General features: G+C 35.9%; 1 protein-coding gene across 2 annotated transcripts in view; it reads right to left on the bottom strand.

Moving 5' to 3' along the window:
- The window catches only part of LRRC7 (leucine rich repeat containing 7), a 293,661-nt gene that overhangs the window by 29,559 nt on the left and 245,099 nt on the right, over positions 1-19,003 (bottom strand). For both annotated transcript variants that reach the window (XM_087820512.1, XM_087820513.1), the window contains 2 exons: positions 5,991-6,212; positions 499-591 (listed from right to left, as the gene is read on the bottom strand). In XM_087820512.1, coding sequence (XP_087676638.1) covers positions 499-591; positions 5,991-6,212 — 315 coding nt within the window. The remainder of the gene's footprint in view (positions 1-498; positions 592-5,990; positions 6,213-19,003) is intronic.

Below are 19,003 nucleotides of genomic sequence, written 5' to 3'. Positions count from 1 at the left end.
TCTGATTTTTTCATAGAATATTTATGCTCTGTGGTTTACACTTCTACAGTTCTACTAGGGAAATCCTTTACAAACATGATGAGTTAAAGAGATGGCAGTCAGCTGGCCTTGGCATTGAATCCTAATTTAATTATTTTGTTCCTATGAAAGAACATTTTCCCAAATAAGTGGTCTGCAAATAAACATTTGGACACAACTTATTAAAACTTGCCTGAATAGCTTTCTTTACAAACATATACAACTGTGAACAAAACAAAAGGTCAAAAACAATGTTCCTTTCAAAGAGAACACTTAAATTTATTTATTCTTATTCTTAGGATTTGTTAAGCACTGAGGTGAATTCTTTTTCCCTGGGCTGAAAAAGTTTCTAATTGGCTTCATAGTTAGCTAGCTTATTAAAGCACAGTAAGAAACTCAACATTTTTTCCAATCTTTTTTTTCCCCCTGCAGAATACTGTTTTTCTAATTAAAATTGTCAATAAGCAATTCACTTCTTACCTTGTCAGAAGGTTTAAATGGATTTCCTTGTCCGCTAATTCCACCACTGATGCTAAATCCAAGGCCAGGATTCTTTTCTATTCTCACACAAAACTATGCAAAAAAGATATAAAAAGGTAATCAAATACATATCAAAGCTAAATATCTTTAAATAACTGCATCCCAGTAGAAAAATTCACATTTTATTTAAGTTCTTGGGGTTAGCCTACGTTAACTTGGTACACAAAAGAGAGTATAAACTCTGAAAAAATGTTTAGTGTTTCTATAGGCATCAGTTATGATTGAAACTAGCTTGAAATTACCTGGCAAGCAGACATTAGTAAGCATTTATTCATTACTGTGTGCAAGACTAAATTTTGATTAGCAGCTTTTAAAAATTAAAAGCCTTATAACAAAAGATTGTGAATTATTTAAATTATCTACTTTAAATGCACATATATTCTGACTAATTTGAAAGGATGTATAAATAAGTAAAAGAAAATTTGCAAATGTAGAGTTAGGGAAAATACCGCTATTTAAATAAGTTTCTACTGCTTCCTAGGTGAGTAGTACAATTCATCTTGGTAGATAATTCTATCGTTTAGAAACAGTGGGACTTTCAGTTTGAGAAAGGGGTGAACTTTTGGACATAGCTTGAGAGAAGGTGAAACAAAGGACAAATGAAATACTCATTAAAAAGAGTTGGATTTAGCAGCAGCTTCCAGAGAGGCAGTTGGAGGTTCTGGAAGAAAGAGAACACTGAAAAAAAAAAAAGAGGTCAAGAAAATGGAGAAACTATTTGGGGCAGGAAATAGTAACAAAAATATCTAGGAATGGAAGGCTAATAGTCTAGTATTTTGTGCTATATTTCAAATCATCTGTGAAACACAAGATCCTTGTGCTTTGCAGTACTATGGGAAAATGATGGCATTGGGAGTAGGTCCACCTTGAGGTAAGGTCATAGTAAAGATGACAGCTATTATAAGAGTTGATACAAAGAATGTAGATCAAGAATGCCATAGAAGGGAAACGAGTGCCAGGAATGACTAGAGAAACTATAACAAACTTAGGAATTCTTGCTGATCATGGGCTGGGGATGTGTGTGTGTGGGTTGTGGTGAAAACACTAGTTTTCTATGTGTAGTGAGATGGGGCTGACTCCAGATGACTGAAAGACTTAAAGCCCAGAGGTGGCATACACTTTGGTTACATAAAGAAATAAAACACCTTTTTTATTTTATTTATTTTATTTTATTTTATTATTTTATTTTATTTTATTATTTTATTTTTTGGTTAATCCTCACTGAGGATATTTTTTCCATTGATTTTTAGAGAGAATGGGAGGGAGGGAGGAGGGGGAACGACAGAGAGAGAAACACACCGATTGGTTGCCTCCCTCACACACCCTGACCAGGGGCCAGGGATCAAACCTGCAACCCAGGCATGTGCCCTTGACCGGGAATTGAACCTGTGATCCTTCGGTGCATGGGCCGACGCTCTAACCACTGAGCCACACCAGCCAGGGAAGGGAACACTTCTATAACTTTTAAGTATAGAACGAGTGCTGGAACTAGGTGAATCAAATATTACCAGAGATTAGCAGGCAAAAGATTAATATAGTCTTAAGAAAAAAATATCTAAAAAATACGTCAGCATATATTTTGTACTTGTATAAATATATATGGGAAAAGTTCTTAAAGGTGATTGGAAATCTTTACTTTCCTAAGTAGCTTAATGTTTTCCCCAGCAATCTTGCTTAGTCTACTAACTTGCTTATGGGCAAATGAAAATGCCCAAAATGCTCTCTATATTTTTATTTTTGAGGTACCTTTAATCCCTAGCTAGGTAGCTGAAGGCAAATTCGAGTCCTATTCCTGACTTAATCAGCATATATCGTGACTCTTTGGGAACTGGGTCAATTAAGCTTGGCCATTTAATGGAACTATTCTTAATTCACTGTCATATTTCATACTAATGAATAGAATGTTTAAATATTACACAGTTCACTTGCAACACAAAGACAAAAATTATCTGCTAATGTAACTTTTATGGTAGAGTCAGTAATGAACAGTTTCTAAACTATGGAAAACTGCAATTGCCACAAGTACTCTCCCATGTTTTTATTTTTAAAGATATGTTTAATTATAACTTTTCCTTTAATTGAGCTAGATTTGTTAAACTGGTTATCACAGGGTGATAGAAAGTACAGCTTATAATAGGTTTGTATTTATAATGCTCATAGTCTGTGGATATGAACATATAATAACTTGATGTAGCTCCAAGGAATATTTTAGCTTTATTCAACACACCGGTTTACCCTGTAGTCCTTTTACGATTATTAGTGGTTAATTAGAAAATGGGGAAAAAGGAACTTACATGATTTAAATATTTAACCTCTGTGTTTTCCCATATATCTGTGCATTTCTAATTAAATTATTTAAGATTTAGGTTATTTCTTTCTAATGTAAAACTTTGCACAATGTAATATGTAGAAGGTATATGCACTCTGGCTCTCCCCAGGCCACTATAAAACCTGAAAGGAAACATATGCAACAGCTTTTATTTACAAAGTAAGTCGTTGAGAATACTCTGTAGTCCTTCTCCTGCAAGGTAGTGACTGTATCTATTTTACATTATTGTCAGTCTGGAAGGCACTAAAAATCTAAGGGAAATAAATTCCATATGTGCCAAGTATATGAAGAACTGCCTCAATATATTTTTTAATATTAGAAATAATAAAGATGACACTGTGGTTTTATAAATGTGAAAAACAACCATAAATTCTTATCTGAAGCTAGACTACCCTTGGGCATATTGTGGTATGGCTAATAGGTTGTGTTGCGACTGTTGTGTCCCATAAAGCATGTCAGAGAGAGCATTCATCTCGCATATAAGGAGTTCCACCTGCCTGGTAAGGCCCAAAGGGCCATGCAAAGAGGAGAGAATACCTCACAGCCAAGAAACAGTTGGAAACAAAAGAGAATTAGCAAAGGGGAAATGCAGTATTCTAGCAAAAGGTCAGATCTAGGAGGCTAATTAATAGCTTATTTAATGAGAGCATTTCAATTTTCTATTAAGATATTAAAAACAACGAATGAAATTTCTGGATGAAGACAGGCGCAGCAGCCTGGCAGTCAGCGATGCGTTAGCTTCTTTCGGAGCATGTTTTCATCATTTGACTTGGTGCTTCTGGCCTGTGTTAATCTTGCTCTAACAAAATACTGGGTTTATCTTCGGGACGCCCATGACAGAATGTTGTTATGTAGCAGTAAGGCCCTGTGAGATCATCATCTATAATCTCTAGAATGACAATATATTATTCAGCTGGTAAATTGTTGAGCTCGATAGAATACCTTAAATATTGGTTCTCGCCTTGGCTACACAATAAAATCATCTGGGGAGTTTCAAAACTTCCCATTACTGAGGTCATATCCAGACTAGTGAAATCAGTTTCTGTACTTCTGAATTGTAGCTGCATTACTATCATTTAACAGAAGAGAACACTGAGGCCACAACAGGCAAGTATCTGAGATGGTGTTGCTAATTTAATAGTAAGATTGGGACATAGAACTTGGGTTTTGGATCAGATAAACCTGGGTTAAAATTACAGCTCGACCAATTATATTTTTCACAAGTTATTTATTTTCCCTGTACCTTGGATTATTCATTTGTAAAAAGGAAAAAGAGTATTGTGAGGATTAAATGAAATAGTATGTTTAAGCAGGTCTAACTATATAATTAGTGGGGCCTGGTGCAAAAAACTGTGAGGCTCCTTGTTCAATGATTATTACGAATTAAAAGTTGGCAACAGCAGAGCATGAAACTAAGTGTGGGCTCTTCTAAGCACAGGACTTTTTTCATACTTAAGTCCCTTCCTTAACATAGCCATTGAATGTTTACATTTTTACTTCTAGGTTTGAAAGGCACCAGAGTTGGCTTTGCAAGTGGTGAAGCAAAACACTTGCAAGTGACTCTAAATATGATCTCTCAGTCATGATGTTTTAAATTTAATAAGCACGTAAACTTTAAAACTTAATAATCTTCTCATTAGTCAAACTGTACAATTTATGTGTTATTGGAGGGATAATGTGAAAAAAATCTTTAAATTTAGAGTGTTCAGAATAAGTGCATGCTAACACTAAACTTACTATTCAAGGTAGGTGAAGACAGACCTCAGTGAATTTGGGGAGTTGACCTCAGTGAATTTTTAAATGCATTGATTTTCAGAAAAAAACACCCATGTAGCTGCTATTAGGAATAACCAAATCTTAGAACTGAGTTGAGATTATAGTATTTGTGAGATATGAACAATTTCTAACCTTCTAGATGCCTTTAGTAGAGCATAATTTAAAACTTCATTAACTTTTTAGAATCTCTGAAGAATTAAAAACCACACATCATTACCTCCTTAAAGGCACCTGTCTGATTCGTTTTACCTTAAATCCAACACTTGGCCTAGATCAAGGTAGGACAGAAAAAATTATCTTTAAAAATATCTATAATTCTGAGAATGATTAATACATAATCTCAGATCCAAGAAGGGTATTAAGAAATAGAGGAGCTGTCAAGAGCATCTGGGATCCACATAATAAGTGGCTCTTAACAATAGAAAGGGGAAAACTAGAAAATGAGGATAATCTTGTCTGATACGTTCAGAAAATAAGGTGGGTAATATGTGAAGCTTTGAACTAATACTACAGTGAAACCTTTATATACCATATGAAGAATTTAGTGAAGTCAGTGGGCAAAGTCAGCTTTGCCTAATTATCTGAAGAATCAAAGAAGAGAAATTAATTTTATAAGAGTATTAAGATCTTAATGTTTTACTTTCTAAGCTTAATATAACTTAGTAGCTGAGATCTTACTCAGTTTTCTGGTCCTAAGGAAGAAAAACAGGTTCTTATCATGGAAAAGCAAATTCTGATTTGAGATAGGACAGAAGAGCAGCAGTTTTTGTGTGCTACCTGGCATTTTTCGGTAGCTTTTGGAGCATTTCAGAAGTGTTTCTCTTCTAACTGTTGTTTATCATTTTCTCCATAGCAAACTTTATCTCTGTACTCTTCAACAATCAGAAGGTAGGACTCTTAAAAAATGTTGCCACGAACAGAAAGGAATATACAGTTTGCTTTTCACACTGTTAATTTCACCAGCGGCCTTGGTAACCACGCCTAGTCCGTTGAAGCGCTTTGTGACATCCCAAAGCGGTGCTGCAGAGCTAAAGTGCAGTGAGGGGTGGAGAGGGGAGGGTGTAGGATAAACCACAAAAACTGTTCTGATTCATCAGTTTTTCCTCACGTAAAATGGACATTTTACCAACCATCAACTCCTATAGGTTGTTGTCCTTAACCACTGAAAATAATGATAAAATCCCTACAAACAGTGCTCCACTCTATTCAACATAGTGACAGCATTAATGTGTCCCAGGCTACATTAATGAGGGAAGAAAAAGCATGGATTCACTGGACTTCCCTGAACATTTCCTGCAAGTTCACAAATTGTGAAAACTCTTCTCACCTGCTCTGGATAGCCATCCATACTCCGTTGCCCTTTAGTTTGAATTAAGCACCGTCCAGGCTGAGGTCCCCGGGTGGCCTGTGAAGAGGGGATCTGAATAGGCAATGGTGACTGAAACTGCTGGATGGTCACTTTGTTTATATTTCCCTCATATGGCTGCTGCTCCCGGCTACGATGCTGAAGGCTTTGGGACCCCATCAAGGTCTGGATATGGCTGCCTGCCTGTGGAGAAGATAATCTGTCAGATGAAGATTCGTGGTGCTGAAAGGATGTGATTAAAGTAGAAAACACGTACAGAATATCTCTCTGGTAAAGTGGCATCATTTGGGCTTGCAGCCACGGCTAGAAAAGATAATGAAAAAACAGCAAGGGTCCGCCTACTGCGGTTTGTGAAAATGTTAATATTGGAGCAAGGTTGCATTAAATACATTCGGAGTCATCTGGTGGTTTGCCAAAGTTTATTTTAGCTCCCATTGTAAGGGAACAAAATTCAGTCCAAGAAATTTCAAGAAGAAAAAGAAGTCACAACTTAAAAATAAAGTTCTATATGGCATTTTATTTTGAAAAACACCAGGGAGAGAGATATAATATATGAAACATCAGAGGAAAATGATAGAACCTGGTCCTTAATTCTGAGGCAAAATAATTGAATTACATACTTTCCTTTATGCCACAAGTGCTTAGTGAGCTTGCACAAGTGAGGATAATAAATATTTATTAATTTTATGCATTTTAAAATCAAATATATGTTTTTTGGCATCCTGAAGTTATATTAAAAATTAATCATGTGATAAATTCCTGTATCAATAGCCCGTGGAGGCACTAGATCTGAAAAGGTCTGCAAAGTGAGCTCTGTATGAAGATCATCTCATGATGAGCTTTCAGAGGTTCATCAGTACCTCTAATTAAAATGATAATCATTTCTTAATTCTTAAAGGCATTTATGGAGTAGAGGGCATGCTCACTGTGGTCGCCCATCTTTGACTGATTTGGTGCAAACCCCTGCTCCTTTGTTCACTCCTATTTTTTCACCTTCTTTCTAGCATCAGCTCCTTGAATCATTCTACCTGATATCTTTTCTACCAAGCAACCATTTCTGTTTTGTGAGCTGGTAATCTAGTATATGCCTTTTAATATCACGTATAGTTTAACATGGAAGCCTAACATGGGAAGTGAATGCTTGTCATTGATATTTTGAATATATGTGTTAGTATAGTGCTGTGCTTGGTACTTCACACATCACTATGGAAGGATCTGAGGGTTTACTTCCTGAATTCATTTTCTTTCTATTGAACTATTAAAGGTAGGTAATTTGGAATTCAAAAATGAATTTCACCTTAGAATTCATTAGCTAGGAAACCTGTGAATTTTCCTGACAAATCAAGATTTTGATTACTATGAAAAAGTCAGGTTGGAGGAATAAAGGAATAATTATTAAACAGGTATTCAATGAAAAGATTAATTCTAATTTTAAAAGAAGAGATTAATTTTAATTTTTTAAGAGACATCAGGAAATGACAATGATCATAGAAAATCATTTGAAGAAGATGAAAGGCATATTGCTTGATTCAAAACAAGAGGTAATTTTGGTGAAAAAAATATTCAGAAATTATTATTTGGCCATATGTAGGGCAAAGTAAATACCACTTGATTATATTTTTAGGTATCTAACTGGTTGTCTTGGTATCATGCAGTTTCTTACATTCAAAAACAGCAAAGATATTTCAGTATGAGAAACTGAAGGAAAAAATGCAAAAAAGTTTCAGGCTATCCCAGCACAGTGAAAACAATTAGCAATCCAGCAGTGTCCCACACAATTAGCCAGTGACCACAGAACTACAACATCATCGACACAATTTAGATAACCGTGTAAAGGGCAAATGTGTATTTCTCTATGGAATCTATTCCCTTCTCAGCCATTCTAGAAGAGTAAAAAGCCTACTGGTCAAGTTTTTCCTTTTTGCAAATCAAATTCTCTCCTACGTCTGTGAGATTTCATGTTCTCCTGTTTGGAAGGAGAAAAGCCACCATAAACACAGTATCCCCTTTTGAACTGCTACACTTTGAGTGAACTAACTGGCATGCTGAGTTAGTTAGAGAAAATGATTTCCTGGAGTTTGAGAAACTTGGGGTATAGTCTAAGGTTGGCTGACCTGGCTACTGAACAGTCAACTGATTTTACTTTTATACCTGCTTCCCACCTCCACTGGCATAATATTCGTGGGTCTTCAGTCAGTGCTTGAGTCAGTGGGATGGAGGAACACCGGCAGAAAGTGATCACATAGACAAGCAAAGAATTTTAACACCCAGAAAAACAGAAGGATCCAGAATATAGCTAGAGTTCCAGAATGCATAATCTGCATGAGAAAATCAATAATGACTGTTTATCAACAATCACTTCATTGATTAGACTATTCTGGTAATGGTCTATCCATGGGTGCAAAATTAATTCTATATATTATAGAACTGTAATAACCTTCAGATTCCTTTTTTTCTGGTTTATTTTTTCCTTCTGATGGGACAGTTTGAGCTCAGGATTTTGCTTCAATTTGGAACTTGAGGTCAAGCACCATTTCCTACTTGTCATCTTTAATGACTGGCACAGTAACTGGCATTTAATAAATAATAGCTGCCATCCAAACACAAGGTGCCAAACAATGAGCTAAAACTGACATGTGTTACCTCCTTTAATCCTTATAACAGCATTAGTGATAACTATTATTACCCAATTTTACTGAGGAGAAAACTAATGCTTGGAGAGGTTAAGTAACTTTCCCAAGACATTTGCCAACTAGTAAACTGGTAGGGCCAGGATTTGAACCAAGGCTGTCTGACTACGACTATCAGTGAATTGAAAAGGAACAAAAGGACCAGCTTGTTGAGTAGAATATATTAAAAATCTTTAGCTGCTCTTTAATTCACCAAAGGGCCATTCCTACTTATTGAATTACTCTATTACCTATTTTAGATACTATGTATGTGACTTGGAATTTTTCAGTTAAACAAAAAGGCTGAGGCTCTGTGTACTTAGTAATCTTTCTATGATTATGAAGTGATGAAGCTCATGTTCTTATATGGCTTGGCAAAACATAAAGTGGGCTTGGAGGAAACATGCTGTAAAATGATTCTGTTTGCATCAGCAGCAGTTCCTTCAGCCTGTGTTTGGGCTATAGGCTGCAGTGAACGGGGAATGACAGCTGCAGAAAGCAAAGAATTAACACTAAATTTGATGTGAAGTTAAGCAGACATAAAGGACACAAGATATCTAAAAGAACAATTACAGTGTGGAGGAACTGCGATGAGGAAGTTTTCTGACCATCAGGAAGGCTTAAGAGAGGTAATAAGGATGCTCATAGTGAAGTACAAAGGACTGATGAAAATGTAGAAAATGTCAGAGATGGCATTTACTCAAGCAGAGGGTTAGCTATGAGAACACTGACTCATCCTGAAGGGGAATTTGAACAAAAAGGTTTCTGTAAAGCCTATGCTACACGTTTTGAATGATAAAAAGAAATAGAGAAGATTTGACATTTGTTTTGAACTTTCAAGGGGAGGTTGGACAAAAAAACATGCATTTGAGGAGAATAGTGATGGAATACTGTGTTTTCAAGTTGACCCCAAAACATGCTGTCAAAGTTTACGTTTCCAGGGAAAAACTCCAATATCCATAGGACACAAGGAAACATTAATGTCAACACCACAGAAAAGAAACGTTGACTTGCTACATTTAAAGGGTTTGGGAGGTTTTGTACGATATGAAAGAAATGACTTTCTCACTACAACAATGCTTTTGTTCACATTATTCCCTTAGAAAAGAATGTTAGGCTTAGAAGTGTATTATCCAATATGTTCATCTGGTTTACTCCCCATCTTGACTCTTTGACCATTTGGGTTCCTTCCAAAAATCAAATAGCCTCAAAGGATGACAATTTATGTCACTGAGAATATGCATATGGACACAATCATCTTCTAAAATTAAGTCCAAAGGAGTTCTAAAAATGTTTGGGAGCAATTTTACCAACACAGAATCATCTACAAAGGATAATTCAGTAGTTGATTTCAAGGCATCAGCAGCACTCATTGAAATGAGTCAGTTTCAGTAATTTTGTAAAACAACAACAACAACAACAAAAGTTATCACTTTATATCTACACCATGTATTCTGCATGTTCTTTTTTTGTTTTTAACATGCAGGTTAAGTTTTAAAACTTGAGGCAGTAGGACTTCTGCTTCCTAGTAGATTGAGTAGACATACTTTCCCCTATTCTCTCCATTAAGAAAAATTAAAAACACTAGACATTATGTATACACAAATATAAGAAAACTCTGAGAAGTAGGCAGAAGACAGCAGGTCAGCTAGGGATCTAGGGACCAAATAAAAACACAGTGGTGAATTCACTGAATTCTATTTTTTTGTCATATATCCTAGACTTGGAGCTGAAGAAGCAGGTAAGCTGAAAATGCCTAAAGGTACAGATGAGAAAAACCTCAACAGAAGCTTACTCTATCTAGCCAAAAGATAAGGAAAAAAGGGCAGCCTAGCAAGACAGAAAACTTAGATAGTGACTGCCCTACGATAGCCAAACACCATGGAAAAAACCTGTAGTCCCATCCCAACAATGCCAGCAAATTCCAAGTGGGGAGCCTAGACTTCTACCCTCAGAGGGATGTAACAAGGCACACCAACAGCCAAGTAAAGTGCCACTGCATCTATCCCCATTGGTCCAACCCCCATGGTGTCACTGGAGAACACAAGAGCATGGACTTACACCCCACCCAGAAGTAATGAGGCACCCTTCTACGGTACTTTCCCAGTAGGATGGCTACAGAGGGTCTACTAATACGGCTACCTTCACTGAGGTATCTGTGGAAACTACCTGGGAAGTTAGAATATCAGTATCTCCCTCACAATAACAATAAGATTTTTACCTCAAATCAATAATTAAAATCCTATCTCAAGAGCTTAGAAAAAGAGAAGCCAAATAAACACCCAGCAAGCAGGAAGAAGGAAATAATAAGAGCAGAAATCAATGAAATTGACAATGAATCACACACACAAGAAATAAGTAAGTGAAACAAAAAGCTGATTCTTTGAAAAGATCATAAAATTGGCACATGTCTAGCAAGATTGAATAAGACAAAGAAAAAGGAAACACCAATTGGCAAAATCAGGAATAAAGAATGAGATATTACGACAGATCAGGCAGACATCATAAGGATAATAAGGCAATACTACAGATAACTCCAACTTAAATATGAAACAGGTCACTTCTTTAAAAAGCACAAACTACTGTTAACTCACCCAATATGAAATAGATAATTTGAAAAGCCACCCTTCACCCCCAAAAAAAGCCCTGCAACTAGTAAGATCGGAATCTGTAATTTAAAAATTCCCAGAAAAGATATCTTCAGGCATAGATGGTTACACAGGAGAATTCTACCAAATATTTAAAGAAGAATTCACACCAATTCTACACACTCTGTTCCAGATAATAGAAGAGGAGGGGACACATCCTAATTTATTTCATGAAGCTAGTAAGTAGTATTATCACACACCAGATAAGGGCAGTAAAAAAAAAAAAAAAAAGAAAGGAAAGAAAGCTATAGAGCAATACTATTTATCAATATAAATACAAAAATCCTTAACAAAATATTGGCAAACAGAATATAGCAATGTATAAAAAGAATTATATGCACCATGACCAAGTGGAGTTTATTCCAGTGATACAAAGCGTGTTCAGTATTCAGAAGTCAATAAATGCAGTGCACCATATTAATGGGCTACAGAAGAAAAATTATGTGAATATACCAATGGAAGCAGAATACATGTGACAAAATTCAGCATCCATTCATGATAAAAACTCAGAAATATAGAAATGGAGCATAACTTCCTCAACTTGATAAAGAACATCTACAAAAAACTTACAGCTAACTTAAAACTTAAGTGAAAAAAGTGAATGCTTCTTGCCTAAGATCAAGAACACAGTACAGATGTCCACACTCATCAGTTTTATTCAGCATGGTGCTGGAAGTTCCAGTCAGTAGACTAAGGCAAAAGAAGGAAGTAAAAGGCATATAGGAGAGGAAGAAATTAAAATGTCTTATTTACAGATCACATGATTGTCTACATAGAAAACCAAAAAGAATCAGCAAAAAATTTCCTAGAATTCACAAGTGAATTCAGCCAACTTGCAGGCGTATTTATGTATGTGAGCAATGAACATGTAGACACCAAAATTTAAATGCAGTACCATGCACAGTCACTCAAGAAAAGTAAAACACTTAGGTGTAAGTCAGAAAAGCTTGTACAAGATTTATATGGCGAAAACAACACAATGCTGAAGAAAGATATCAAAGATTTAAATAAATGAAGAGACATATTTGTGGACTGGAAGACAACACAGTAAAGATCTCAGTTCTCTCCAAATTGATATACAGGTTTAACAAATTCCTATCAGAACTCCAGAGAGATTATATATATATATATATTATTATTCTAAACTTTATATTGAAAGCCAGTGAAACTAGGATAGCTAACACAATTTTGAAAAAGAAGAATAAAGTGAGAAGAATCAGACTGATTTCAAGATTATTATGTGTGGTATTGGCAGAGGGACAGACAGATAGATAAATGGAGTGAATCAGAGAACCCATAAATAGACCCACAAGAATAAAGGCCAAATGATTTTTGGCAAAGGTGCAAAAGCAAATCAATGGATAAAAGACAGCCTAGTCAACAAATGGTATTGGCACAATTGGACGTCCATAGGCAAAATAAATGAACTTTGACCTATGTCTCACATCTTACATAAAAATTATGACTCAAAATAGGTCATAGATTTAAATGTGAAACATTAAGAAGATGAAACAACAAGCTACAGAGTTCAAGAAAAATATTAGCAAACCATATATTTGACAAAGGATAGTATCTAGAATTTATTTTAAAAAATTCTCAAACCTCAGCAGTAAGAAATTAAACAATTCATTTAGAATAATGGTCAAAAGACATAAAGAGATATTTCACCAAAGAGGATATGCAGATGGCAGCAAATAAGTACATGAAAAGATGTTCAACACTGTTGGCTATTAGCGAAATTCAAATTAAAACCCCAATGAGATATTACTACCCACTTATCAGAATGACTGACAACAATGAATGCTGAAGATGATGAAAGACTGGATCACTCATAGTCTGCTGCCACTCTGGAAAAATATTTGGCAGGTCCTTAAAAGTAAAACTTAAACATGCAAGTGTCATATGATCCAGCAATTATATTCCTGGGCATTTATCCTAGATATTTAGAAAGACAAATACCATATAATCTCACTAACATGTGGAATCTAATAAACAAAATAAACTGATGAACAAAATGGAAACAGAAGCATGGATCCATTGGACACACTGGCGGGTGCCAAGGGAGGGGAGATGACTGGATAAATAAAATGAAGGGATTAACTAAAGAACAATATGTATCAATATGTGTAAGCCATGGACACCGACAACAGTTTGGTGAAGGCCAAGGGAGGGGGAGGGGGAGATGAGTGGAGGTGGGCAAAGGATGGGGAAAAGGGTGACACCTGCAATTATGTCAGCATTAAACATTTTTAATAATAAAAAAAAGAAAGACAAGTTCACACAAAAATCTGTCCATGAATGTTTAGAGAAGTTTCTTCATAATAACCCCAAACTAGAAATCTAGGTTTCCTTCAATAGGTGAGTGGTTAAAAAAAATTGTGATATATCCATACCTTTAGAATACTAATCAGCAACAAAAAAGAAGCCCCTGCTGATACACACAGCAACTTGAGTGACTCTAAAGAGAAGTATGCTGAGTAAAAAAAGCCAAGCCCAGCTAGCCTGGCTCAGTGGTTGAGCATCGACCTAGGATCCAGGAGATCGAGGTTCAATTTCCAGCCAGGGCACATGTCTGGGTTGCAGGGTCGATCCCCAGTAGGAGGCGTGCAGGAGGCAGCCAATCGATGACTCTCATCATTGATGTTTCTCTCTCCCTCTCCCTCTACCTTCCTTTCCCTTCATCTCCTCTGAAATCAGTGATGTGCTCTTTTAAGGGTGGATTTATATATATATATAAAAAGCCAACCCCAAAAGCTTCCTGTATGATATTGTATAATTCTATTTGTATGACATTCTTGAAATGACAAAATTATAGGAGTGAAATGTTACAGAAATGCCAGGAGTTAATTTAAAAATTTAATAGAGGCTGTACAGATAGAACACAGTCTTTGGAGTCAGACGAACCTGGGTTTTATTCTTTGCTCTATCACTTTTTAGTTAGGCAATCTTATGCAAGTTACCTAAGCCCTTTGCTTATCATATGAAAACTGTAGATAATAAGTGCTTCACAGAATACTGAGGATTAAAAAAGATAATGTAATACATTGAGCACATTGCTGTACTCAATAATGGCAAGGAGAATAAAAAGTTCCTATCTGCTGAGTAAAGGTCTGACTGTCCTTTGGCCATAGCAATAAATAATCACCAATTATAACTTGTTTTAAACTTGTAATTAATCAATGACAGCTTGCTTTAGAAACTGCACCTGAAGGTTAGGCAGTCAGCAACAGTCTTATTCAGGTAACCATGCCTCCCTAGTTCAAGGTCAGTGAATCCCTAAATATTCCCAACTTTTGAAAATCCACCAATGTCTGAACTCCATGCTTCCCCTAACTCTTACTCAGAGAGACTATGCCTTACAAGTTATTTGTCAGCAAGCAGTAAATTAGGGATTTGTTCCAGATTTTGAGAAGTAGCCTTTTTTTATAGAGGGAGACAGCACATAAAAATTAAAAAAAATTCTGCCATAAGTAGAGATGATACCGCTTCCTCTCACTATTATGGCTAATATTTTAGGTTGCTGTGATTCAGCTTCATTTCCCCCTAGATATCTCCATCCCCATCACTGGATATGTTTTCAAGACAACTGTCTGGATGAAGAGTGTAGCCTGTGCTCATGTATAAGTAACTCGAAAGGGATGCTAATTCATGACCTTGGTCTCATTAACAACCTGCTGTTAGGAACAAAGCTAAACAGAGATTTTGCTTGTCCATAATTTACATATTTTTATCCCAAACGATAAGTATTATATAGTAGCTACCATCAATTAAACACTGATATGGGTGTTTAATTGCCTCACCTCCGCAATATGACAGTGCTGTGATAAATATTTAACATCATAATCTTTTTATTTAACATCATAATCTTTTTTTTTTTTAACTCTCACCTGAGGATATTTTTTCCATTGCTTTTCAGAGAGAGTGGAAGGAGAAAGAGAGAGAGAGAGAAACATCGATGTGAGAGAGATGCATTGATTGGTTAGCTCCTTCACGCACCCTGACTGGGGCTGGGGATCGGGCCTGCAACTGAGGTACGTGCCCTTGAAGGGAATTGAACCCGAGACCCTTCAGTCCCAGGACGCTCTAAGCAAACCTGCCAGGGCTAACGTCACAGTCTTAATCTTCAGAGCCGCTCTACAAGGTATGCATCGTTGTCTTCCCAAAGGAGGAAACTGAACAGCAAAGTTCAATGTGCTCAAGGGCCATTAAATGTAAAGTTAAGGCTCACAGTTTCTCTTGCACTCCTGCTTAAAAGAAATACAAAGTAAGACCTTAAGAAATAAGAAAAAACATTGAGAGAATTTTTTCTGCAGCGTAGTGCAGAGATTAGCTTTTATGTATCGGTGTAAATGCCATTTTGCAGGGCTTGCTTCAAAATTCAGTGTGGTTTTATCACTTTCACAAGTGGTCTTAGGACAAGACTTAGGTTATTTTGTGGAAAATGGAGACTATCAAACAGAAAGGGGCGGTAAGAATCTTAGAAGATACCATCAGGAGGTTCGATGAGCTAAATTATTGAACAAAATTAGCATAAGGAACTAAATTCAACATGATGGAAGGATCTGTAGGTAGCTCCTGATTCTCTTCCTTCCAAGATTCATAAAGGTAAAGAACCTGTACATGTTTTAGATGAAAGAAAACAAAGGCTTGTAAAACAAGCCCATTTAGGAATATTTAAAATATTGGATTTGTGTAGGTCACAAAGAGCAAATTGAAGGGGACTTAAAATCCTTTTTAAATATATGACTGGAGCCAGGGTTTTCTCTCTCTTTTGAACAGCGAAATAGAAGAAATAATTCCAAGTTGTGGCAAAAAGAACAAGCTAAATATATATCAAATATATCCCTGATATTGAAGGTGGGTTATTGAGTATTGCAACAGGGCTATCCTACAATGTATTCTGATTTTTTGTTGTTGGGTGGGGTGGGAGGGATATATCATATTAGTAGAATACAGTGGTTAGACTAGGCTGTGGAACCAGACACACTGGGCTCCAATCTTGTGTTCCTCAATTCCATGCTCCTGCCTTCTTGTTTCACAGGATTGTTGTGAAGATGATGACTGTGTATGTTAAGCATCTTTACAGTGCCGAATACGTATTGTTTTATGACTGTGACAACCAAATGATTAAGCTTGTTTTTTTTCTTCTTGTTTTATTTGTATTTAGTTAGGGCAGTTTTGATGCCAAAAATCTATGTTCTCCCACTTAGGCATTAGAGGGCAAACTTGAACAAGTACATGGAAAGGAGCTCTGAAGTTTGGAAGAGAGGGGGGTAGGAAGGTGTTCTTTCCCCTGCCCTGGGGATTTGGCAATACTGCATTCTGCTGGCACAGTGCAGTATTTGGGGGGGGGGGGGCATTCAAAACATTTGCTGATCTTAAATTTTTAAAAAACAAATACTGATTATATACTCCAGTGCCTCAAATGACAGGTAAAAAGTGAGGCAATAGGGCTTTGCCCTCCAGTGCATATATATGCCGTAGGATGGCAGCTGGCTGATATGTGCAGGCAGTTATTCCTGGCTTATTGAATCTCTATAAGCACATTCTTCTATGGTTAAAAGTCAACTTATAAAGCATAGCCATGGAATGAGAAATTATTAGCCAAAAGGGGAAAAAAAGGGAGTATCCATAACAGCAAAAATGATTAAATTAGAGCTAAGTCTACAGTTTTCAACCTACAATTTGCTTTGTGATGATGCTGATTTACACACTCTTAAAATAAAATAAAAAGGAAAATGTTAACAATAACAATAAAAGTTTGACAATCATTTCTGTCACCCATAAGATTCCTTAGAACCATAGGTAGTAGAGTAAGTCAGATAAAAATCAAGTGGCAAGAAATGGAATCTTATCATTTTGACATTCTCTACTTGGCAACAATCCTTGATCTGCCAGTTGTCATGTTTAGGTCTTCAATTTACATACTCAATCATGGACATTTTTATTGCATTGGACTAGTTCTGCTTTTTTTTCTCTTTTAGATTTCTTCCAAAATGAAGACAGTATAAATGTGATTGAGTTATCTCAATTTTCTGAAGTAGAATAATTTTAAGGAACGTGTGTCAAGAATTGATGGAATAAGTAGTTTTAATCTGCCACTCTTTCTATTGCTTTAGTTTATGACAAGTTTTTATGCTACCTCTGACTTAATAGCCATTTGATAGACACTGTTTAAGTTTACATTTTTATCAAGGAAGTAATTTAGAGCCAGTTTGGAGGAGAACAATCTCCTGATTTTATGACAGTGAAGTCTTCACTACTAGAGACAGCTGTATTGCTGCTGGGTATTAGGAGATAAGGGGATGTGCTTTGTTAGTTAAAGAATTAATGTTGTATTAAGTAGAAGATCTAATTTAAAAATCGACTGTAAAACTAAACAATATTTTATTCAGCTGTCACTTTAGCTTATGTTAGAGAAGAGTTTTTCCATTTGCATTTTCACAGCCTCCTACCTGCATTATTTTTGAGAACTTAGTTACATAATAAAATAGAGTAAGTTTAAAAACATCTATGAATTAAATAATACTAAAATTATCAGATTAAACACGTATTATTCCAGCTGTTCAGTTTAATGAAATAAATATTTGAAATGGATCATTAAGTAAATTATTTCATTGATTCATCAAACCCTTCTTCCTGATTCAGCTACTATTACTAAGTACATGTAGCTAACTCTGAAGGGTCCCATTTTCATAAAATTTTGACTTCCTATAGGCCAAGTACTCTTGCTTTGGCAATTAATTTTTGTTTAACAAGCAAGTCTTTATATATATTTAGCCTTCTCTCTTTTATATCCATAATTTGCAATTATGGGGGACATTGAATCTAATTGGATGTATTTGTTCTTATTTCTTTAGTATATAGCAACAGGCATGGCTGCACTGACTTATTGGAAAAGGTAACATGATAACCAATCAATAAACTATGTTTTAGAAAAAAAATACATTTAATTAATCTAAATGACAGTTTTCTGATACTGGTAACATAAAATGAGTGTAACTTGAAATTCTCAAGATTAGATTTGAGCCCTTAGCTTACAATTCCTATAATCATTCTTTGTATTATTCTACATATTTTAACTTGCATAACCACAAGCAATGCATTTTTTATCCTGTCCTAAAACAGTAATTGTTATTTGTTCCATAAAGACCATGTGGAGGCTAGTCTAGTAGAGAAGGAGGTGTATATTTGTTAGCCAGGGGAAATTAGTGGGTGTCTTAATCTAGTCACTAAGTATAAGCACCAGAAATTTCAAAGAGCCTCCAATGGGTGTTTGGTAAATGCTTAGCAATGGCATCAATAATTGATTCTTAACACAAAAGTCACGTAAAGTATAATTTTCACCTACCTACCTTTCCTACTGCCAAACCCTCCCAACCTGGAGGGATATTTGGGACAGTGGGTATGTTCACCTCCCAGGCAACTGGTATGATTGGAACTGTTGCTTAAAACTTTTTTCAGCCAAATGGGAAAATGAAGGAGTGGGCACTTAACAATTCACACAAATAAGCAGTTCCAGATCATTTCTGGACACCTCTAAGGACAGGGGAGTTGCATTAACGTAGATTTAGACCCAAGAGTGTCATTTTCAAAGACCTGCAAGCAATAGAGGTTATTTGTTATTTGAGCACATTTGCTATCTTCCCACTGTTCG

This window comes from Miniopterus natalensis, chromosome 9 (genome assembly GCF_054644295.1).
Source record: "Miniopterus natalensis isolate mMinNat1 chromosome 9, mMinNat1.hap1, whole genome shotgun sequence".
Taxonomy (NCBI): domain Eukaryota; kingdom Metazoa; phylum Chordata; class Mammalia; order Chiroptera; family Miniopteridae; genus Miniopterus; species Miniopterus natalensis.
Note: the sequence above shows the minus strand (reverse complement) of the source record. Positions and strands in the feature narration are given on the sequence as shown.